Source organism: Festucalex cinctus, chromosome 7, assembly GCF_051991245.1.
Source record: "Festucalex cinctus isolate MCC-2025b chromosome 7, RoL_Fcin_1.0, whole genome shotgun sequence".
Classification (NCBI taxonomy): domain Eukaryota; kingdom Metazoa; phylum Chordata; class Actinopteri; order Syngnathiformes; family Syngnathidae; genus Festucalex; species Festucalex cinctus.
Window position 1 is genome coordinate 8,341,481 of NC_135417.1, and position 25,122 is coordinate 8,366,602.

A 25,122-nucleotide genomic window follows, 5' to 3' on the forward strand; every position below is an offset into this window, starting at 1 on the left:
ATTGTGCCAACAGTTGTTTCTACATGACACTAACAAACAAACTGTGATGCCAATCCACGATGCAATCATTTTCATTTACTAATAACACAAATAACAACAATCCAATATCCCAAATAATTAAGTTTATTGCTTTTCAAGATATTAATCTTTTTCCCATGTGACCTCTTTACAGTAAAACAAAGCGTTTGAGATGTACACACACGCACACAGAAAAACAGTATTTACATCTGCTTGTGTGTCACATTATTAGGAATTTTACAATACAGAGTACAATGTGGCTCATAATGGTTGTTTTTTTTATCCCATGGAATACAATTTAATAACATTAAAATGAAAGCAAACCAAATAATATATTTCGAAGCTTTACGCTGGATGAACGCAAATATAAAAATAAGTCTACCAGCATATTTTGTGCACCCCGAAGGATTTGTGGGGTGAACATTTTGGTGGGGTGAAAAAAATAATAAAAAATAAGACCAAAGGGCACGATTAAAAACTCCGACAGCATCCCAATAAGCTCATCATAAAAAAACATCTGCTTATGAATTATTGAAACTTTGGATACACATAAGCTTAAAACTTTACCCCCCCCACCCCCCACACATACTGAATTAAATACGGAATGAAATCACCACGATACCGCGACCTCTCGTCATAGGTGCTCGTCATTAAATGTACAACCTATTAAAATATACACACACACGCAAATATTCATACAAATTGCAAATATCTGCTCTTCTTTTCTTCCATTTTTTTCCTTCCCCAGAATGTGCAAGAATAGAAATTTAAAAAATGCATTTGAAGACATTAGAAAATTGGTGGAAATTAAATTGAAATAAGTTAAACAAAATACAAGAGAATTGTTTTCACACCACTAGTAATGTGATGTACCGAAAAAAACAAGAACGTTTTTTGTTTTTTGATTTTTAAATATCCCCTTGAAATGCAGTTTAATCAATTTGAAAATATAAGACAAAATACATTTTGACTCCACTAGAAATGTGAAACTGAAATGAATTATGACAAATAAATAATGAAATGAATTATGATAAATGAATAAATAAATAATAAATAAATAGAAACTAAATAAATTAATACATAAATAAATAGAAAATAAATAAATAAAACACCAAAAGAAATTTATTTTCACAGCATTAGAAATGTAGTTAAAAAAAAACAATAATCAAAAAGTTTATGACACAATTAAATACAGGAAGGAAACTTCAAGCAAGTGCTGTCAGTCAATTTCAATAAATGAAGACAGTAAAATACGTGTAAAAAAAAACAAAAAAAACAAAACAAAACGTCGAGCATTAGAAATGTGGGATATATTCAACTTCAGACATATTTAAAACAAAAAAACACAACAAAACGTTTTCCCACAAGTAAAATTACATTAAACTCTCTACACGACTAGAAATGTTTAAAAAAAGAAAAAGAAAAAGAAAAAGAAACAAACAAACCAAAAAAAAAACGAACAATTTTTTTTTTTTTTTTTTTTTTGTGCGTGTAAAACAGGAGCATCAATTTGCAACGCAGGACTCCGAAGGTCATTTGAACAGAAGCACATTGAACCCGCCACCAGGTGGCAGTATCGGCTCGTGTCTTTGTGAAGGTTGTTTCCCGGCATCGGAAACACAAGCGGAGGCAATTCATGGAGATTTGAAGATTCAAATTGCCATGGGAAGTTAAGTGTCACGCTGTAAAAAGTTTGAGGGGAACGTCTGATGTTGTCGACGTGGACAAAAAAGGGGAGAAAAGCAGAGCAATCGAGACAGAAAAAAAAAAAAAAGAAGTATTAGCTGTGAATCATTTTGAGGGTCTCTGTCTCCCTGTGGCGCTCATGCAAGATGGCGGGCGGTGGTGGCGGCGTGAGGGGCCTCAGGCCCTTGAGAGGGTGGGCAGACAGGGGCGGCGGCAGCGAGGAGATGGGCGGCAGGGGCAACGCCCCCCCCGCCGTCGGCTTCCTCCCCGCCGGCGCGGCGTCCTTGGCGAAGTCGTGCTCGTTGTCCGAGCTGCAGTCACTCAGGTCGGTGATCTCCAGGTCCGAGTCCGACTCGGCGTCCCGCTTGGCGCCAGAGCCCCGCCTCTCCGCGGGGCTCTGCCGCCCCGGGATCAGGCTCGGGGGCGTGGCCCGGGCGCGCTCCCCGCCCAGCAGAGGGTTGCCCAGCTCGGCGCGGCCCAGCGACAGGCTCCCCGGGAAGGGCGGCACGGGGCCCGCTCGGGCCCCCGCTGCCGCCGCCCCGTTGGCCCCGCCCTCCCCCGGAGGCAGCAGGGTGGAGAAGGGGTGGGGCAACTGGGAGAGGCTGCTGGGAAGGGGGCCGGGGTAGAACTGGTAGGGGTAGAGGGAGCCCGGGGGCAGTTTGGGGCAGTTGTTGAGGGAGAAGGCCCCCGGCAGGTAGGGGTTAAAGCCCCACGGGTAGTCGAAGGGCGGACTGCGGGGGTACGCGCCCAGCAGGGACGGCGGTTTGGTGTAGCAGGGGCCACCTAGTGCACACAAGACAACAGGAAGGTTAAAGGGATACTTGACTTACAGAGCCATTTTTCAGCAGTAATAAGTTAATATTTTGTCGATAATTAATGTGGTAACTTCATTTTTCATGTACAATTAGTAAGTACCTTTAAAAAGTAAATTTTTCTACTTGCTGTCGACTGATGATGACATCACCTGTGCTGAGGAAGTAGGTAACTACCAATCATGGCTCAGTTTGCTGACCAATCCCAGAAAACAGGTGAGGCATGATTGGTCGTGACTTGTTACCTACTTCCTCAGCACAGGTGATGTCATCATCAGTCGACAGCAAGTAGAAAAATTACTTTTTAAAGGTATTCATTGTACATGAAAAATAATGAAGTTACCACATTAATTATAGACAAAATGTAAACTTTTTACTGCTGAAAATGGCTCAATGAGTCAAGTATCCCTTTCAATCTTTCAATATTAATATCTTAATTTTTTTTTTTTACAATTATTACTTAATTTTCTTTGCAAAATAACTACGTCATCCTCAGAAAATCTGTAACTGAGCAAGTTAATGTCATAAATCTCATGTTAGGATTTTCACGTAACAGTGCAACTTTTTTTTTCTTGTTAAATCTCTCAGTAATGATATTTTCCTCTTAAAATTAATTTTCTCATAACATTACAACATAATTCTCATACAATCGTGACTTTTGTGATTTTTCCCCCCTCGTAAATCTCTTAAACATTATAAATACGAACCCCCCAAAATAAGCCTTAAAAATCTTTTTTTTCTGTACTTGTGTATAATATGGTCTTTTTTTCCCCCAATTAATTCATTTTTCACAGCCCTTAGGTTGTGAAAAACAACTTTATAAAATGTGAAAAATGTAAATTTTTTTCATTGGACCCTTGTATTTACTCCCCCTGGACTTTAGATGCATTTTCATGTACAAAAATTGGCATGTTATTCATAGGAAATGACAAAAAAGCAAAACAACAGCAACACATTTGAAAAGAAATCCTATTTTGCCGTTTTATTGGTGTATTAAGAGCAAAATGTTGGCATTTGTGTGAGCGCTCAAAAGCATGTTCACCTCCCAGCGCTGTCGACTTCCTCGCAACTCACTGCTGCCTCCCCCAACACTTCTTCTTTTTCTCTTCCCCTCCATCCGCCAGCCTGCCACGTTATTTACTATGCGGGCCTAATTTGACAGCGCTGACGTGCGTGCGTGCTCGGGCGCGTGCGCGTGTAGCTGGCAGACACATGAATATTGAATCAGTCAGACGGGCCTCTTCTCGCTTGCTTATGAAAACACAGTAATGGGCGCCCACAGGCCACAAACTGAAGCCTGCACCCTCAATTAGGGCCTTCCTGCCTGGGAAGGGATTAGGACGGCGGGGACACATGGGAGGGAGAAGGAAATAAGACCCCAGGACAAACTGTGGAGGATGAAGGAGAAGAGGAGGAGAAGGGGAGGGCGGGGGGAGTTTGGTTGGTGCATCTGTTTACACTCCACCTCCCCCCGCCCCTCCCTCGTGTTGTGCGAGTAGGCCATGAAGCAGCGTCGGTCACGGACACTGGCGTGACCTCACCTTCCTTCCTTCCACTTGTTTGGCAAGAAGATGCGCAAGTGGCGACGAGCTAAGTGGGTCTCAACCTCACAGTCTTGACTGCAGGCTGCCATCTGGCTTATTTCCTTCAAAAAGAAGAATTGAGCCACTGAGAACGGAAGCAGATTGCTGCCATACCAGAATTTGAATATTGCATGATAAAGTGATGAATTTCTCGTTCAAAGTTTGGCTTTTTACGTGCGACAGAGCAAAACGAGCTTCTGGTTCAGGCCGCCGGCGGATCACAATGTCAATCGCAATCTTTTGAAACTATGGGGTGTCAGAATTAGTGCGTTAATTAGGGCTGCACAATATATCGAAAAAATAGCGATGTTGCGACAATGTCCAACATGAAACACTAATATATCTAGTGGCAGAAAAATGACTTCAACGCAAATCAATGTTTCACAGGACAGTTAATCTTTTTAAACTTCAAATAACTTTATGAAATACTATGAAATTACTGTGTCAATGAACTAAAATATAAAACCATATTTGTATTAGGTTAACATATTTTTCCACTTTTACGTTAATTAAAAAGCGGATGAAAATTTTGGAAAAAAAATGGTACATTTATAACAACTATAAATTTGTTTCATGTTCAAAATGATTCAGCTTTTAACATAAAAAGAAAAAGAGCATGGTTGCTGTCACCAATATCCAACATGAAACACTCATAAATCTAGTGGCAAAAAAAATCAATGTTTCACAGTACAGTACATGTTTTTAAATTCAAATAAATTTATGAATTACTATGAAATTACTGTGTCAATGAACTAAAATATACAACTATATTTTTATTAGGTTAACATATTTTTCCAATTTTATGTTAATTAACAAGCTGATGAAAAATTTGAAAAAAAATTGTACATTTATAACAAATATAAAATGTGATATAATTTAACTCGTTAGTTATTGGCTGAGTGCCCTATTTGTAACAAATGGCCTCATTTTGTTTATTTTGTAATTAAAGAAGAGCACTGTAGTTCGAAAGCTAGTCACTTCAATTAAAGGGATACTTGACTCATTGAACAATTTTTTGCAGTGAAAATTGAATATTTTGTCCAGAATGAATTTGATAACTTCATTATTTTTCATGTACAATGAATACCTTTAAAAAGTAATTTTTCTACTTTCTGTCGACTGATGATGACATCACGTGTGCTGAGGAAGTAGATAACGACCAATCATGGCTCACCTGTTTTCTGGGTTTGGTCAGCAAACTGAGCCATGATTGGTCGTTACCTACTTCCTCAGCACAGGTGATGTCATCATCAGTTGACAGCAAATAGGGAAAAAAAAAAAAAAGTATTTTTTTTTTAAAAAAAAGGTATTAATTGCACATGAAAAATATTGAAGTTACCACATTAATTATAGACAAAATATTAACTTGAGTCAAGTATCCCTTTAATTAGACGCAAAAATGACTCCCTCCCACAGTCACCGAAACCAGAAGTTAGACTTTTCATGTTTTAACATCACTTAATGTCATAAGTTTTATGTTTTAACGTGATAAATACCACATCATAAAGTAATAACTTATCACGTTAAAGTGTGATGAGTTTTGCACATTGAAACATGTTAAGCCATAAAAAGCCAAACCATCTTCTATCACTCACAATCCTACAAGATTTTGAGTCTTCAAAGAAACTCGCACGCATATTTTGAAATATGAAATTTCCTTCTAAATGACAACAAATGGATTTCATCCACTGCAGTTCTCAGTGCTCAATTGCTCGCGCCTGCGCACATCTTTGTGGCACGCTCACCCACTTGCTCACCCACGGCGGCCATCTTGTCGTCTCTCGTTTCTCCCCACAGTTTCCTCACCTGAACCCAGGAAAGGAAACGCGTCCAGTCGGAGCTTGTCTCCCTCCGGCCCCGGCACTGTGCCGCCGCCGCCGCCGCGATCAAACAGCGACGACGCTCGGCCTGAGTCTGGCAAGCGAGGAAGCAGGGACTGGATTGCCTACACCCCACAAAAACAAAGAAAAACACAACGGAAGGAGAAATGAGCTCCCTCCAGCGGCACGTTTTTTTTACTCACGATAAAAATACAAGTGAAACATATTGTTATAGTATCAGAAAAAGTAGGAATAAAGTATTTTTTCCATCTAAAAAAAAACCCCCCAAAACAAACAAACAAAAAATTACTCGAAAAAAAAAATCAGAATACTTCAAAGAAAACATTCTTGAATGAATACAAGTGTAATTTCAAAGACTATAGTTGGAATTTTACAAGGGAAAAAATTGTCATATTAGGTTTAACTTTGGGAGAAAAACAGGAATATGAGATTGAAGTTACAATACACCAAGAACCTCCTGAGAAAATGTTATTTTGTGAGAAAAATAAAACTTACTCATAAGAAAAGTCATTCTATAGAAAAATATTTGTACACAACATAAAAAGAGAAGAATTTTTTTTTTTTTTTTTTTTATTATTATAAGATTAGAGTCAAAATTCTGTAGGGAGAAAAATTTTTGTTTTTCAGTTAATACTGTTTGTAGAAAAGTAGTACACATATTTGTATTTGTCAAAACCAGTTTGAAAAGTCTGTTTTCATTTTTTTAGATTATAACAAAAAGCAAATAAAAAGTTAGTTGAAACAATTAAGAGGATGCAAAAAAAGTAAATGTGTTGAGTTTTAAAAAAAAACATAGTTTGTTATTTATAACAAATAGTAACACAACTGAACATAATGTGTTGTCACTTTAGGATAGGGGATGCAAAAATGATTAATAAATGAATTGTTAATACGAAAAGAGTTTGCTAATGATAAAGAGTATGTGTAATCACTTTACACTCGATAGAAGAAAGGTCAAATGATTCAATTACTTCTCTTTTTTTTATATATCACAAGAAAAAACAGGCATTTGAACAGGGGTGTGCAGACTTTTGCAATGCACTTTAAGCTCAACAATAAATTCCTCATTCATCCCATGCCTTTCCGAGAAATAACCCCACGTACTTCCCCCACACGCCCTGGTGGTGGCACCGCAGAAGTGCGGTTATAACCCCCCCTCCCATCGTCCCATGTTGGCAGCCAAGCATGATGCAAACGTCGACGGAGCGGAGGCAAGGACGGGGACACAAAAGGGCTGTCATGGGATCTGCGGCTGCCGAGGAGAGGACGCGTTTGAGGCTGCGAAGGATAAACGAGGAGGAAAAGCGGCTCCGATTCGGGCCTGCTCGCCGTCGCCACATCTGACGCTCGTTCACAAGGCAGGCCGCGGAATACACCAGAGAACAGCTGAATCCGGGGGAATCGCCGGGACACGGGGATGGGGGATTTTGCCCCCCCCCCCACCTTTTTTCCCCGGATCAATATCCCGTGTCACCCCGAGTTTGAAAGGCGAGACCGTTAGTCCCCGAGCCGCCAGATCCGCGTTTGCTTAACAAAAGCGCCTTAACGAGCCGCGCCATTGATGTGATCTGACGCGGGCGCCGCTTTCATTTCAGATCGATGACACCCCGAAGACGGGGGGGTGGGGCGGTGGGGGGTGTGTGAGAGCGAGGAGGGGATCATGTCGTCTTTGGGGGAGGCCCGGGGGGGGGGGGGGGGGGGGGGTTAAGGACGACCTAAAGCTCCTCGCGACCTTAAGCGTGATGGATGACGCGTGTACTGTACTTTTTTTTTCACACATCACACGGAACTCTTGTCTGTGCTCGTTCATCGAATGCAAACACGGGGAGGTTAGATATTTGACAGATATTTGAACACAAGCGATGAAATGACATGTACACAAGACAATATGGCAATACTCGCATGTCTATATTCTTTATCCTCCGAAGAAAATTGCTAACAGTTAGCTTATTTGTGACATCTTCTTCGCATTACCTCATCAAGTCTAAGCATATCTATGTCACCCCCTGGTGGTCATAGTGAGCACACCAGAAGCAGAGTCATTAAGTCAATTCAAAACAATTTGTTTGACAATAATATGCTCTATGCAGCCCCACTAGTCTAAATATGGTATTCTGGTTAATACCGTGTTAGTTAAGCAGAACAATCCAGCCGTTTTTATCCATCTCAGGGGGCGGCCATTTTGCCACTTGCTGTCGACTGAAGATGACATCACAGTTGCTGAGGGCTCAGGAAACAACCAATCAGAGCTCAGCTGTTTTCTGAAGTTGAGCTGTGATTGGTTGTCACCTGAGACCTGAGTAACTGTGATGTCATCTTCAGTCGACAGCAAGTGACAACCAATCGCAGCTCAGCTTCAGAAAACAGCTGAGCTCTGATTGGTTGTTGCCTGAGCCCTCAGCAACTGTGATGTCATCTTCAGTCGACAGCAGGTGGCAAAATGGTCGCCCCCAAGGTGGGAAAAAAATGACTGGATTTTGCTTCATAACTCATATTCCACAAATGTAATATTAATCAGAATGTCATGTTTAGACTAGTGAGGTCACATATAACATATTATTGTGAAGAAATGTTTAAGGTTGATTTCCATTTCAAAGCATGGAAATCCTGATGCAAAAACTTTATTTATTTCTATTATTTTTAATTACAGTATGTTATAATTAGATGGGGTTTTTTTTTAAATAAAGTACAGCAGTACTAGAGTGCTGTTTTTATTTATGATTAAAAAAATTATGGGTGTTTTTGGGGGACTGAAATGGATTGCAGACCTTTTTGAGTTGCCATAATTATTTTTAATTATTTTTATATTATAAAATGAATATTTTCTGGATTTCACATAACAGATGGGCAACATGTCTTTCTAGACTACAATATAAAACGAAGGCAGTTATTTTCACTTCACATATTTAACTATTAATGTTGTAATGGTAAAACTCAAAATTAATAAATGTTTTTACATGGTTTAGAAATATATAGATTACATTTGGGGATCTTCATTATGAGTGTAATAAATTCCGAAATAAAATAAAAAATAAAACAAAACATGTCAAACCTGTCCAATATTGACCTTTTTCCCATCAAGTTTTCAACAGACAGCTAATTCACAAATGGCAGCTTTCGAGTCAAGGCTGGAATGTTATTATTTTTCCTGATTTTCATACATCCAGGAAGGCTCAGCAGGTTACCTGCTCGCTGCAACTGCGAAACCACACGACAGCAATAGATTTCTGTTCGAATGAAACCAACTCTTGAATTAAAAAAACAAAACAAAACAGCATGTCTGTTTTTGCCGATCTTTCCAGCCTTCGTTCATGCTAACGACGCGGCATGCAAATGACCTTCGATCGAGCGTCGAGCGTGAAATGCGCGAGTACCTCCGGGGTGCAGTCGGGCGCGCCGGAGCCTCCGTTGAAGTGGTTCTGTGCCAGGAAGAAGGGCGAGTTGGCCATGTCCAGGATGGGGTAGTTGACCAGCACCACTTTGCTGAAGTTAAACTTGTAGGTGAAGCGCTTCCCTTTGGTTTTGTGCAAAATGCGCTTGTTGTAGTAATACCTGCAACGCAGCCGAGGAAATCAAATGAGGCGGATGAAGGATGAAGGAAGGGAAGGTTTAATAACATCAAGGTTTTAGGGATTTTGTTATGAGGAAATGAATCAGTAAACAGCGCTGCGAGGTCGGCGCTACGCTCATTTCCCAATGTTTTTGAATACGTCTCCCTTCCCTTCGCCGATCAATTTGCGTCTCGATGCCTTCATTCGGTACCGCGTGAGACAGATTTAGTTTGATTCCGCCACTCGCGGACGAGATGTCAACATGAAAAATTGCTTTTAGAGATGAGATGATCATCAGAAATGATCTAGGATGGCTGGTTTCCTGGTCGACAAATTTTGCGTTGATTGCTGAAGCTGAAGGTAATTGAATCCAACATTTAGCGGCGTACAATTACGGAGAGGCGAGCACGTCTGCTTCAGAATCGAGAAGATCTGGGTTTGAATCTTGGCTCAGGTCTGCCTGTGTGGAATTTGACCAAATGGCCAATTGTCTGTACTTGTTTGTCTGTCTGTCTGATGCCCAAAATCAGCTGGACGAGGTGCCTTCTCACCTGTCACCCTTATTTGGATAATTGCTAAAATGAGCAGTGTTGCCAGTTACCCTGAAAAAGTAACTTAGTTACTTTACTGATTACTTGCTTTGAAAAATAACTGTTACTGTACCAAATACTTGATTTTAAGATCAACTCAGTTACTACACTGTTTACTTGCTTTAAAAAGTAACTCTGCTACTTTACTGATTACTTGGTTTTAAAATTACCTTGAGTTACTTTGCTGATTACTTTAAAATAACTCAGTTACTTTTTTGATTACGTGCTTGTAAAAGTGTGACCTTACTGATTACTTGCTTCAAAAAGTAACTAAGTTGCTTTACTGATTACTTACTTTGAAAAGTAACTGTCACTTTACAGATTACTTAATTTTAAAAGTAACTCAGTTACTTGATTGATTATTTGACATGCTTGAAAAAGTAACTCAGTTACTTTATTGATTACTTGCTTTAAAAAGTAACTCAATAACTTTGCTGATTAATTGCTTTAAAAAGTGGGAATTTCTTTTAAAGCTTAAATGCATACTATGCTATGATTTATTAGTTCTGCTACGTGCACAATACGTAATAACATTTTGGGATATTATAAAAATTAAAAATAAAAGTCTTGATTACAAGACTGGAAAAAGTAACATGTTTAACGTTACTAGTTGTAAATATGCATATTTTGGAGTTAACAAATACAACATGACTCCAAATGAACACTGACAAGTAAACATTAGATCATTGTGAGATTTTTGAGGGGAAGTAACGGGAGGGGGGTGTTTCCATGGTTACGACCCCGGCGGGCATGTCAATTTCCTGTGCTACCACCGAGGTGTGTTCTCATGCCACCTGGCTCAGGTGACAGAGCGGAACACACAGGCAGGGGGTATGTGAAAAAGCCAAAATATATTTGACTCGTAAATTTACATTTTTTTTCCCCTTCCTTTGTTTGAAAATATCCACAAAGAGAGCTTGGCGTTGAAACGCCTCATTATGCATGACATCAAGCCACTTCGAGCGGCACGTATGTATCAGCGCCCCAACACGCCTACGTGCGTTTTGCTTGGCGTGGCGGCAACCGAGCAGTGGCCCTTAATTGAGCAATTAAGTGAGGCTAATTAAGAAGGCTAATTGTGGCCCCAGACAATTCGTAACAATTAGACTCCCACGACAACCTCCATTAAGAAGAGGCCACGGAAAAGCAGGAGGGGGAAGTTGGGGGGCGGGGCAACTCGTTTATGATAACTATGCCGGAGATGTGTTCAAATTAAACAAGTTTGAAAAGTGCCTGAAACTTCACGCCGGAATCCGTATCGACTTTGTTTGCTGGCCATCTCATCTCCTCTGTCAACTTTGCATTTAAGATGGCCGCCGATAAAGAGCAGCAATTGAGTAATATTGACACCCCCCCAGCAGACAATTCCAAACTTGATCATTTCTTTTATATCATCCATGAGCATACAGAAGTTAATTTCACAATCAGGTTCTGTCAACATCCCAGAAGAAAAGTGAACATTTGCTGTAATTGGAGACCATCGAGTTTTATGAATGAGCTATGAAATAATTTAACTTCAACTCGTTAGAAACATACTTTTTAAACATCTTCTAAATGTATTTTTCACTCGCCCTGTACATATTGTAGTCAGTATCTGTTTACTATATAAAACTTGAATTTCAGAGTGAATTTCAGAGTGTTGAAAAGTTTTTCTTTTTAGTTTAAAATGTATTACGTTCACTAGAATCCCATATCACATTGTGACCAAAAGTAGAAACCTGGTTTGTTATTGGGCTTTTTGCTGCTATAAATAGTAAGTAAGTAAGTAAGTAAGTAAGTAACCTTTATTTTTATAGCGTAAATAATTGTTGTGGCTGCATGCTAGCGGCAACAGCTAACTCACGTCACACATTAGCCACAATGACGACTTCTTCTTCTTCCACTTTTTCTTTTTCTTTCTTTTGGCAAATTCTTATGCTACATTAACGCCATCTTCTTTAGCATGCAATAAAAAAAAAATCAACGTGAAAAAAAATTGGTGTAAATAATGTTAAAAATTAAGTGCAACATCCGGGTATTTAAGGAAAAGCATTCGATCCCCGTCTAAGTCATCCAACGTCCAACCAATCAGATTTGGCTCCACTGGTCATGTGACAGCGACACGGAAGGAGAAGACCCCCCCCCTCCCCACCCCCCTCGTGAAGGCGATGCGGTGAGTCTGTTTACTCCTTTTGCCGTTTGTGTTCATTAAATTGAGTCATAGTTATTACTTGACAGTTCACACGTTGTACATTATTGAACATTTGACAAAATAATAATAATAAATCAGTGTTACAAATTCAAAGTCTGATGGTACAGATTTACTTCCATACCATTACCACCTGTGGGCAGCAGGTGGCGATAATTCACAGAAAGTCAAGACCATTAAGGAACGGTGATTTTGGGTTTCAGTTCAAGCTCCAATTTTAATGCACAAGTCGCAGGACCGGCCATAGTGTGAAAAAAACAAAACAAAACTGTGACTCATTGGAGTCCGAAAAAATATGGTACATATCTCTCCCTGTATCCGGTTATCATAATTTCTAATACCTTAGTGCTCTGCTGAGTTTGTCGTAGTTCATGTGCGGTTTACACTTCCTGATCCCCCACAGTCGGGCCACCTCGTCCGGGTCCTTGATGACGAACTCGCCGTAGTCGCCCTGCCACGCGATCACGCCCTGGTACTCCTCCTTCTGCAGCAGCTCCAGGATGAAGTGCCACAGCTGGATCTGCCGCGATCCCGGGCTGGACTCGGGCTTGTAGGCCCAGTCCGGGAAGGCGAACCCTGCGCGAGAGAAGGAGAGAGACCGCCGTTAATTCCGCCCGCCGGGGACGAGGATGTCGCCGTCTGGATGAGCGATGAAGGTGAGGGATGATGTGTTTAATAGAAGAGCGCCTGCCCTGAGCTACGTGAGCGTGCGCATTAGTGGCCTGTGGGCTTGCGCAGATTGCTCAGGTGCGTGATGACAACTCGCGCACTCAGTGAACAATCAAAGTCAACACAAAGCTTGACCAGAGGGGAGACCTCCGCCAAGGCAATGGATCAAAAGCAATGAGAACTCCTGGTCAGAACCAGTTAGCAAATACAGAAGTTGGAATGAGTGATAAATACAGAATACTGTCGTTATTCAATAATTGATGTCATGTTGTCGCCCTTTAAACACCAAAGAAGTTAGAAGTGAATCAACAACAGCACATTTAGCCCCGAGTTTGGCAACAACCTGACTGACCCAAACTAAAGAGAGCCAGAACTTGTACACTGTTTATTTTGTTTTCAAATTATATATATATATATATATATATATATATATATATATATATATATATATATATATATATATATATATATATATATATATATATAAAACATTCTGAAAAATTCCCGCCAATTCCTATTCCCCACAATGGCGGCAGTCGACTGTAGAGTAAAAATAAAACTTTTTTTTTAAAAATAGATACATCACTCCACCTTCTAATCGAATCAGTGTCGTTTTTTGTTTTTTGTTTTTTTCCCCCAAACTCGATCACTAATCAGTGATTGGCTGAAAATCGTGGAAAGCCTACATAAAGTAATCCTCCCCAATGCATTTCAATGGGCGTCAATCATACACGGATTTTTGCTATTCGCTGGCTCACCTTGTCCATATTCCTCATAAATAGCGTGGGCGGCAACTTTCAATATATTGTTTAATTTAAAAAAAAAAAAAAAAAAAAAAAAAAAAAAACACTTCCTTTTTGTCCCCTATACATCCCAAAACAGCATTTTCTTTAAAATTGCATAAAATTAACGACAATTTTCTATTATCTACCCTATATATATATATATATATATATATATATATATATATATATATTTATTTATTTATTTATTTTTGTGTGTGTGTTATATTTAAAACATTTATGTTTGATTTATGTCACATCGTTGTTTTGTTTTTAAACAAACCTTGATTTTTGATTGTGTGTAAAATCCAGGTCAATTCCATGCACAACATGCATTTCTCACCAAAGCATTGTTTGCCAAAAAAAAACAAAAAAAAACATTGACTGTCTTCAAATCAATATTTAATTTTATTTATTTAAGAATACAAGGTTATGGTATAGAATAGGGCTGCACGATATTGGAAAATAATGCGATATATGCGATATAGTTGCTCAATATAGCGATCGATATTACTGCGATATTTATTAAGTTACCTAAAGAAATTACACATTTATTATATCATAAAAGAATGACACTTTTCCATGCACCATGCCCATAATCGGGCGACTTAATGTTTCAGCTCTAGTAGTATTATACTGCCACCCAGTGGCCAAGACACACCAGAAGGAGCTGCACGATGAATTGGATTGCAACATTAAATCATGATGGTCAAAATGATCAATCAATACACTCTACCTTTTTATAACAAATACATTTTGGGGAAAGTGAGGGCTGAAATCGATTCAAGGCATTCCCATTGATTTCACTGGAGAAGGACGAGAGTTTGCAGTTACCAACCTGGCGTCCAAAGTGCGGGCACCGGGGGGAGCAGCAGATCGCTGACGCAGTTGCAGTCCATGCCTCTGCAACACCTGACAAACAAAAACACGAAAAAACATTCATCAGTCCGCACGTTGAGAAGCACATTTGATTTGGAGCTCGCCGAGGGATTTGAACGCAGACGTACGTACGGCGCGAGCGCCCAAGGATGCGGGGCGGCGCCCGTTCCCGAAACGTGCCTGGTTATTGACGCGTAACCGCGGCAAGGTTACGTTTCCATGGGGGGGCCGTTTGATGGATGCGATCCGGCGCATCCACCTGAGGCCGAGCGTGATGCAACGCGTTGGACATCCACGCCCGCATCCATAAACAGCAGCCGGGCACTTGAAGAGCGCGTTAAAGTTTAATTTGATTTTAATTTTCCAGTCTTCTTGCGTAAAGAAGGGCCGCGTTATACGCACACAAAAAAAAAAATGTTTATTCGACACGTATTACACGGACTGCGTCATGTTCAGCGTGCCGAGAGGAACTTTTTGGAGTGCGGCAGAAGTTTCTGTTGAAGGCGCAAAAAAATGTGGAAGGGAAGAATTGCAAAGTAGCTCCAAACACTGGAAGCAAATGCATCGCAAAATTGCAAGTAGATACTTTAACACCATTGTTAATGACTCAACGATGACTACATACTAGCTGCAAATTGTTTTGGTCTACACAAGTTTAAGTGTTCAGTCAAATTTTGTTGGAAATTCAGCAGAAAAATGTAACGTTCACATGGACGCAAATCATTTGGGTACATAAAATCGTTTTGTTCCAGAATTCTTCTCAAGAATTACAGCAAAAAATGATTTGTCGACATTTTGTGAAATCAAAACACCTTTGCTGCAACGTAAGCATCACTAAGCTCATGTAAAAACTCTGCTGTGATGCCGACATTTCGCCACGAAATAGGATGACATTTTCCTTAGCAAATATAAGCTAAAATAATTCATTTTGTTGAATCAAGTCATTTTGGCATTGGCTATATATTGATTTTAAAATTAACTCAGTTACTTTAGTGATTACTTAGTTTTAAAATTAACTTGAGTTACTTTGCTGATTACTTTAAAATAACTCAGTTACTTTGCTGATTACTTGCTTTTAAAAGTAACTTTTATCTTACTGGTGACTTTATTAGCTACATTCAGCAAATACCGAAAAAACTGCACTCTCAGCCATTTTCCCGTCGCTCCCCGACTATTTTGACTGATTTTACAAGGCCCACAGAATATTGTGTTCTATTGCTATAAACGCATGGAACCTATCAAAAGAAAGATTATAGTCTCTTAATTCATCAGGGAAATAAAAATACATTTCTATCTGTTTCCGTTTTGCAGCAATGAGCATTAGAATATAGCTAAGTTTCATCATTATTCACAAAACTGTTTAGAACTGTGGGGAAACAGCTTATTTTCATCATGGCCTTGGATGATCTCTAATACTCTGGTGCCACTTGCTGGCCGTAATAACTACCATTGCTTTCAGCGACCTCTTCAGGTCAGAAACTGCATCAAAGCCTTCTGTATGCGCTTGTATAGAAAAAAAAAACACACACACACAAACAAAAACATAGAAATACGTCTTTGGGACACTTAAAACATTTAAAATATAACGTATTTATACGTTTTGGGGGAGCAAATAAGTTAACATAAAATTACCACCTTGTTTGAACAGTGACATTTAAGACTAAAGTTTATATATATATATATATATATATATATATATATATATATATATATATATATATATATATATATATATATATATATATACATATATATATATATATATATATACATATATTAGGGGTGTGAATTGCCTAGTACCTGACGATTCGATTCGTATCACGATTCACAGGTCACGATTCGATTCGATACCGATTAATCCCGATACGAATTTATAAGTCGATTGTTGCGATTTTTTTTCATTCATATTTAGAAAATACTAATCAGTAAGCTTGTAGAGTGTAAGATTTATATGAAAATGTATTATTTATTTATCTGAAATTTCAGTCTTATAGAGGTTGTAATCTGTTTCATGTTTGAACAGCATTAAAATAAAAATATTAAGGCTTAATGTGCCGTTCATATAACATTCTTCCATGCTCAAGGTGCGAATCCTAACCCGAAGTCAGACGTTTTGTTGAATATTTTTCCATTAAAAATGGAAGATTAAAAATCGATTCACACACACACAAAAAAAAAAAAAAAAAGGCAATGATGATAAGACGTTGAATCAGTAAGACTACCGAATGAACAATTCTGAGCTCTTAAAAAAATAAATAAATAAATAAATAAATAAAAAAATCGATTTTTTTTTATTGAATCGATTCGAGAATCGCGCGATGTAGTATCGCGATATATCGCCGAATCGATTTTTTTTAAACACCCCTAATATATATATATATATATTTATATATTAGGGATAAATGTTTGTACCAAGAAAATTGCAGTGAGAACAGGCTCAAAAGTAACTGTTGAATTCCAATTAGTCGCATTGCTTTTTTTTTTTTTTTACATGCCAGCAGGTCTCAACGAGGTAGGGGTTGTTAGCGGCATGTAAATCAGTGAAATGCTAATCACAACACTAATGATGTTGCGAGCAGCTGGGCTGGCGGTGTGGTCGGTCGACACATGGCGACTTTTTCATCGGCGTTGCTTTACAAAAGATGACATGAAGAAGAAGAAGAAGAAAATGCCCTCGCCCGGCCGCCGCTGCTTCGACTGCTGCGCTGCTTCTTCTTTTTTTGCCATCTTTAATGCTGCCCTCTGCATCGCTGCCTTCGCGCTTCTTCTTCTTCTGCTCTTCTGCCTCTATTTAATTATGCTCTGTGAATTTGGGATTTTTTTCCCTCCAGCATTGAAATAGAACGTGAATTATTAAGGTGTGTTTGTATAAATTATTATTGCTTAACTCCAGGCACTTTTCTCTCTCTCTCTCTCTCTCTCTCTCTCTCTCTCTCTCTCTCTCTCTCTCTCTCTCTCAACCCGCTTGTGGCCTTTGGATGGTAGCAACTCTCTCGCTCACTTTATCTGCGGTGTTTTCGTGCTGTTCCTTTCTGTCTTTAGATATACATATCTGGCCTTTTCGCTTCTTGATAACTATCCATCTTATCCATTTATTTTGCTGCCTCATACAATGTCAAACACAATGAGTCACCTCGACCTCGTACATATGGTGTGTCCAAAGTGCAGCCTGAGGGCTATTCACAGGCCTAAAGCTCGTTTTTGTTTTTGTTTAGAGGCTGGTGACATATTTGGGTGCCAGTGACATATTTGGGTGCCAGTCAACTTCGGTGTACATATAGACAAACAACCATTCACATGCAGGTCACCAATGGACAATTTAGAGTCTTTAATGAAACTTTCGAGCTATCAGTAGATAGTCTAGCTAGGCATCAATTGAGCAATAGATAGATAGATAGATAGACAGAAAGACAGAAAGACACAGTCAGTAGATAGCCAGATAGTTAGCGACAGCTAGATACCTAGCTCGTAATAGATAGGTCACTGACTTTCTAGCTAGATACTTAGCTAGTGATAGCTAGCTCGCTGATTAGCTAATAGATACCTAGCTAGCTCATGATAGCTAGCTAGGTGTCTAGCGACACAGACAGACAGACAGACAGACAAATACGTACAGTGAGTAGCTAGCCAGCTAGCTAGCGACAGGTAGATACAGTAGATACCTAGCTAGTGGTAGCTAGCTAGCTGGCTTTCTAGCTAGATACTTAGCTAGATACTAAGCTAGCTCATGATAGCTAGCTAGGTGTCATTCGAACGATCGATAGATAGATAGATAGATAGATAGATAGATAGATAGATATATAGATAGATAGATAGATAGATAGATAGATAGATAGAATTCAGACCTTCATTCTGGAAAATAAGATGTAACGGATTCTGATCAAACTTTTTTTTTTTTTTTTTTTTTTTTAAAGTTTGGACACCCCTGCAGATATTTTGCTGCTTATTTTCACATAGCGGCTGCAACTGGAGGCCAAACTGTGGCCTTTTGCACAGCACTGTGAAAAGTATGGCCTTCAGTAAAAATGCTGCTCTCAAACCCGAGGGTTCAACCGAAGGCCACCGCCTTGAATGAAAATACGATATTCCGTGCATTGCATGTCGGTATGTATACGTTTACCCCCCACCCTCATGTGTGCCGCAGGTCATCCCAGTTTTCAGGTTTCTTCTCTGAGAAATGTTCCATCAGGGTCTCACACATTCTTTGCTCGCCATCCAGGTGACTCCCCAGGTGTATCCTTCTTTTCTTTGTCGCCGCCACCTGTTCCGGGTCTCGTCAGGCACTCTCCAAGCCCCTCCTCCTCCTTCTCGCCCCGCCCCTCTGTGAGTTTTGCGTCGGCGCAGTAATTTTCCGTTTGATTTCGGAGGTAATGCATTTTTTACAAATCAAAGAGGAAGCAAGGCGACCCCCTCCTCCAATCCCTCACCTCCTCCTCCGCCCACCCCCAACCCTTCAGCTCCCCGCCCAGGGCCAGAGAGGAGATAAAGGAGCCTCCATCATTTCCTTGTTAGTTTTGATTTGGGCAGCGCGGGGCTTTCAAGTTCCCCCCCATCACCCCCAGAAACATTATAACTAGCAGCCCAGGGAATAGCGCTGCTCGTGCACGCTCGCGCCTACACACACTCACTGTTACACACACACCGATTGGAAGTATACAGCATGGTACAAACGTGCAGGTATTCAGGTAGCCGACACAAATAAAGACGTAGGGCCCATCGATAGTGACTGAATCAATACGGCCAGAGAGCACTTTGTTTTGCTAAAAAAGATGCCGGGGCGCTGATGAAAGAGCACAAAAGCAAGAGAGCACTTTATTGGGGAGGGGGGGCAGAGGACGCCGTACTCCAAACAAAAGGGGGCCTTTCCCAACAACTGATGATGGATCACACGTTGACGATGCACTAAACACCCAACTGGGGAACCTGCAGCACCGTGGGCCAAAAGCAGCCCACCAACAAGTAAAACCACAGATGGACAGTTACCTGCTGAATTTTACTGTTGGAAACTTTCCATTGGAATAAACAAGGACCTTACTTTTTTTTTTTTTTTTTTTTAGAGACTTTACTTGACTTTGTACAAACTCCTGGCCTAGAACGTCAGTGTTTTCAATTTCAGTTAAGTAAAAAAATATCCAGCAAGTTAAGTCAAGTTAAGTTATAAGTTAAAAAAAATGAACGTATAGACACTTACATGAAAGCTAAACTGAGCTAAACTGCCAAGCTAACCTGGTTAGCTTAGCTTCACAGTTCACACAGCTAGCTTACCTGCGTCTCACTGATGAAAGTAAACTTCGTAGATGTAACTTTTACCTTCAAGTTTCAAACCTTGTCAGTTGTTGACTTTCATCAAAACGACAATCCTTGAATCCAAATGTTTTCATCTTTTGTGACTCCTGATTCCAGTCGGCCTCAGCCCTTTCCGCCATCCGCTGTCATTGCTAGGCTTACCAATTTGATGGCACGCAACACAAAAAATAATTTTTCTTTCATAAAACAACAGGCACACTACAGTAAAAAAAAAAAAAAAAGATTTTCAACTGTAACCAGAAAAGTCAAATTGAGTCTTTCAGTCAAGTTGTAAGTCATAAATTTAACGACTTAAGTCTACTCGAGTCCAAGTCATGTGACTGAACATAGGTATATGTTAAATTTTTAGATGCTGTTTGAAATGAATTTGACTTCCCGTCAGTAGAAAATTGTTAACTACGACGACTGCTAGCCAAAAGATGAGCTACGTAGCATAGCAAGTAGCTAGTGACTCGAGCACAAGTGTGTAACATTTTCTGACACTGACCAAATATTCTACGGTGTAAGTCGGACCTGGGGTACACTGTAATTTTTTATTTTATTTTTATTTTTACTAGCTGTCCGCGACCCACCCAAAATGGCTCCTTCACCCATTTGAGAACACAGTTCTAAGGAAACCAGTTGGAGGCCTGTTTAGTAGTACTACTTTTTCTTTGAGTAGCTAGCTAGTGACTCGAGCACGACAACTGCTAGCCAAAAGATGAGCTACGCAGCATTTGTTTACAGAGTAGCTAGTGACTTGAGCACAAGTATGTAACATTTTCTGACACTGACCAAAGATTGTACGGTCTAAGTAGGACCTGTAATTTTTTGGGGGGGGGTTTTCTAGCTGTCCGCGACCCACCCAAAATGGGTCCTTCACCCATTTCAGAACACAGTTCTAAGGCAACCAGTTGGAGGCCTGTTTACAAGCACTACTTTTCTTTAATGACCCAAGAGAATGGATTTTAACACTCGTGGTGTTAAAATCCATTCTCTTGAGTATAAAAACTTTTCACTTGTCATCTTGAAGACACTTTAAAACTTGCGTTTCACAAACCCAGTCATCTGAATTATTGACATGGGATTTAATTGAAAAACAGAATCTTATAGGCCTATATTTTTTTTTTGTGAGATGCTGTGAAATTCGAGCATGCCAATTTTCAGAACATAAAATAACCCTTCAGTGGAAAACAAAATGATTGACGCCGTCTCCGTTTTTTATGTTATTTGTGTTGGTTGACGTCATGCGTTGTTGTTCTTCCTCCCAAACAGGTTTGACTGATGTTGCCTTTAACAAGTGGGCCCGGTGGAAGCGAGGTTAGTGGGCCAGTAGTTTGAAGTGACTGTATTCAACTGGGGCGGGTTGGGGGGTTTACCAGTGTGAGGCAACATTCCGCGTCTCCAGCGCTGTGGAAAAAAGAAGGCAAGAGTGACGGGTCACGATATAAAAAGATAGAGAGGCGCTTTCTCTTTGCAGGACATGAAACAAACTGTGCGTGCGTCTCATCTTTTTTTTTTGGGGGGGGGGGGGCATCCTGAAAAAGGGCCGAGCGAGCCCTCCGCCCCATCTTCCCTTTTCTTGCCTCTCGCTCCATCTTTCCCTCTCTCCTCTCGCTGTGTTCCTCTCCCTGGTTAGCTCTGACACACTGCTGCGCCTCGGGCTGCAACAACACAGGGACTGCGCGATGTGCGTTTGTTAGACCAGAAGTGGAGACGAGGGGTGAGGAGGAGGAGGAAGAGGAAGAGGAACCTGTCCTTCCACCAACATTGGGATATGGATATGTCTTTTTAAAATGTGTACATATATTGTCATAGTTACAGCTAGCTTGGACAATGGACACTGAGGCTTTTGATGATAAATGGTATAGGACAGGTGACATAAAATGAATGTCTAAGATGAGGTTGAGTGTGCTAATCATGATGAACATTTTTTTTGTCTCCATAATAAGATACTTTAAAAAAGCCTTTTCTGTGGGACTACTTTTAGCTGCGGATGGTTACAGCTAGCTTAGAGACTGAGGTTCATATACAAGTACAAGTTTTTGTATGTTTTAGTACAATTTAGCATATAAAGAAAATATGTTTTATGACAATTGGTAGAAAAGGCATAAAAGTATGTGTATTAATCAGGAGGAAATTAATTTTTCTTCATAATAAAAAAGCTTAATCTGGAGATTACCAGCACTTTTAGCTGCGGATGGTTACTGCTAACTTTAGCGCAAGATTTGGGCTATAGCATAATTTTGAGCATATTAAATGCAAAATGTTACATTATTGTTATCAATGACATACAAAACTAAGACGAGGGTGTGCATGTCTGTGCTACTGAAGTTCTCCATAAGACATAAAGCCTTTTAACAGGAACTACATTTAGCTGTAGCTAGTTACAGCTAGCTTGGACACTGAGGCTTTTGATGATAAATGTGACATAAAATGAATGTCAACGGTGAGGTTGAGTGTGATAATGTTGAAAATTTTTTGTCTCCATGATAAGACATTTAAAAAAAAAGTCTTTTATGGTGGACTACTTTTAGCTGTGGATGGTTACAGCTTTAACTCAACGATTATGTTAGCTTATAGCACAGTTTAGCTTATTTTGATGATAATTGCTATTTGAAGAAGTCCAAAGTGAGGGTGTGTTTGCTACTTAGGAAGAAATGTGTTTACTTGCCAAGACTTTTTCCTAGAAGGAGGAGAACTCCCCGCAAGTTTGGACGAGCAGGTGAGTGGCTGGAGAGAGCAGGATGTATTAGTATCACATATGGTATGGAATGGGGGGGCTAAAAATAAATAAATAAGGAAAAAGACTGGGGTAGTAAGAGGATGAAGAAGAAAGTATCAATCGATAGGGTTAAATTATTCATCGTCATTAATTATCGATCGTTCTCCGTTGCCGGGGTTCGTCCGCCTCGCGCCGGAGTTGAAAGGCGGGAAAGCGGGCTTTATTAAAACCGGCTCGGGCCTCATTGTTTCATGTCCCGCGGCTAAAAAAAAAAAGGGAAAAAAGAGGGGGGGCAAAAAAAAACAGCGCTGGAGTTTAGTTTGGCCTAGCTATCACTATCACAGCGTGCTCGTGCTTGGGGGGGTGCTGACGCGCGCGTGCACGGCGACGGCAGCGGCGGAGTCTCGCGCGGATCGATAAGGGATCAATGGCTCGCGCGGACTAATAGCCCGAGAGCGCCTTTGATCTCGCGGATGAGAGATCAAAAAACGCGCGCGGGAGCGAGGCGGCGAGCTGACCTTCGCGCGCGCACGCGTGCACACGCATGCGCACTCTTTTTGCCGAGCAGGGAAAGAAACCGCTCGGCATTCTCTTATGAGGGAACTTTTAAACTTGTTCAAATAAACACATGGTAAACATGTTTGAAGACCCAGAAAAAAAAAAACATCTGATGAAAACACAAAATATAGTAAAAACTATACAAATAATCGCACAATACGAAGGACGACTGGACTGTGGTTAAATTACACAACTGGATGTCCACAGTCGCGTAAACACTGCTAGCTAATTTAAGATAGCCACTACTACTAGTTAGAATTACGGTAGCGTAGAGCTGCCAATGTGGAGTAAACATTTTTGGCTGGCGAATATGTTCGAACGTACTCGCAAATATGCTCGAACATACTTGCAAAATATGTTCTAATGTATTGAAATATGTTCGAACATACTCGCAAATATGTTTGAACATACTCGCAAATATGTTCGAACGTACATGTAGGCTACATGCTATAAAGTTAGCATACCTTCCCATAATGCCACGGTGTATTATTTGCGCATGCGCGAGTGAAAACAAAACCCAATTTTTTATGCATTTGGGCCACATTACCAATTCATTAGAAAATTAGGTAGACAAAAAAAACAGTGTTTATTCGTAACTTTTACGCTTTATTATGTTTGCCTTATATGTTAGGTTTGTCATTTTTTTCCACTCGCGCATGCGCAAATAATACCCCGTGGCATTATGGGAAGGTATGCTAACTTTGTAGCATGTAGCCTACAAGTACGCTCGAACATATTTGTGAGCATGTTCAAATTATTTGAGACTATGTTCGAACATATTTGCGAGTGTTCGAACATATTTCAATACGTTCGAACATATTTGCAAGTATATTCCAACATACTCGACAGCCAAAAATGTTTACCTCACATTGGCAGCTCTACGCTTCCATTTAGAATGAATTGTATTCCATAGGATGTTTCGGATGGAGGGAATACATACACAGCTGTAACAGTAAACACAAGCTTCTTCGAAACTGACCCGTTGGTGGCCTCAAACTGACACCATCGCTCAACACCAGAGTGGCTAACACTTTCGCCAGCTAACAGCTAGCCAACGCGACATTCTCACTCGCTGACCTCCACGTCACTCAAAAGGCTTTTTGGAAGGCACACACACACACATTCAGCGTCACAGACGCTACATACAGTGCAGCATGTCTGTATGGTGACCCCTAGCTTTGCTCCGCAGCTGTCACATAATAAAACAGAGTAAACCAGAGTCATGAAATATTACATAGTGTTCCAAAAGTAGCGGCTCCACATCATTACTCTATTTATGTACCTTCGGTTATGTTGATTGTGTGGACGTCATGGATTGGTGTAAATTTTGATGACGCTATATTACGCGGAACAGTAAATTCTGTTGGCAGATGTCCGATTCCTATGCGATTGACATCAGCCTTTGGAAAAGGTGGCCTGAATTGGATCTGAGGATATCCAATACCTGCCGTGACGAATATCCCGGAACTCAAGGGAAAGAGCAAAACAAAACAACAACAACAACAAAAACATTGGAAAAGTGTCAATCCAACCAAATCCCGCCTTAAAATGCTCGTGTGTTGTTGTTTTTTTGTCTTCTGACAAGGCGATGCCGCGACAACAAGGGAACCATCTGTTGTTTCCTCGGAACAGATGAGTGTCCTGTGGGCTCGACTTCACGCCTGTAGAGAATTGCGTGTGCGAGCTTATTTTGAGGTCAACAAAAGGTAGTGTCACCCAAAAACAAGAACCTAGAATAACAAGAAGCTTTAACACCTTTTTTTTAAAACAATGTTTACGAACTCCCAGCTAAAAAGTCCTCTTATATTATCCACTACAGTGCAAGCTTGAACCAAATTCACTGGTTCTGTACATCAAATATATTTTCCCCATTGGCTGTAAAAAAAAAAAAAAAAAAAAGATGCAATTGCTTGACCAATAGCATCGAGGAATGTAAATAATTGCACTAACTAGA

General features: G+C 40.2%; 1 protein-coding gene across 7 annotated transcripts in view; it reads right to left on the reverse strand.

The window, feature by feature from the left end:
• Nucleotides 1–628: 628 nt before the first annotated feature.
• erfl1 (Ets2 repressor factor like 1) overlaps nt 629–25,122 on the reverse strand; it is a 118,331-nt gene continuing 93,837 nt past the window's right edge. For 5 of the 7 annotated variants that reach the window (XM_077527311.1, XM_077527313.1, XM_077527310.1 and 2 more), the window contains 5 exons: nt 14,559–14,632; nt 12,611–12,845; nt 9,315–9,492; nt 5,906–6,044; nt 629–2,487 (listed from right to left, as the gene is read on the reverse strand). In XM_077527311.1, coding sequence (XP_077383437.1) covers nt 1,799–2,487; nt 5,906–6,044; nt 9,315–9,492; nt 12,611–12,845; nt 14,559–14,619 — 1,302 coding nt within the window. In that variant the 5' untranslated portion in view covers nt 14,620–14,632 and the 3' untranslated portion in view covers nt 629–1,798. Of the gene's footprint in view, nt 2,488–5,905; nt 6,045–9,314; nt 9,493–12,610; nt 12,846–14,558; nt 14,633–19,909; nt 20,045–25,122 lie in introns of those variants that run through there. The other 2 variants (XM_077527315.1, XM_077527314.1) reach the window with 2 other exon arrangements.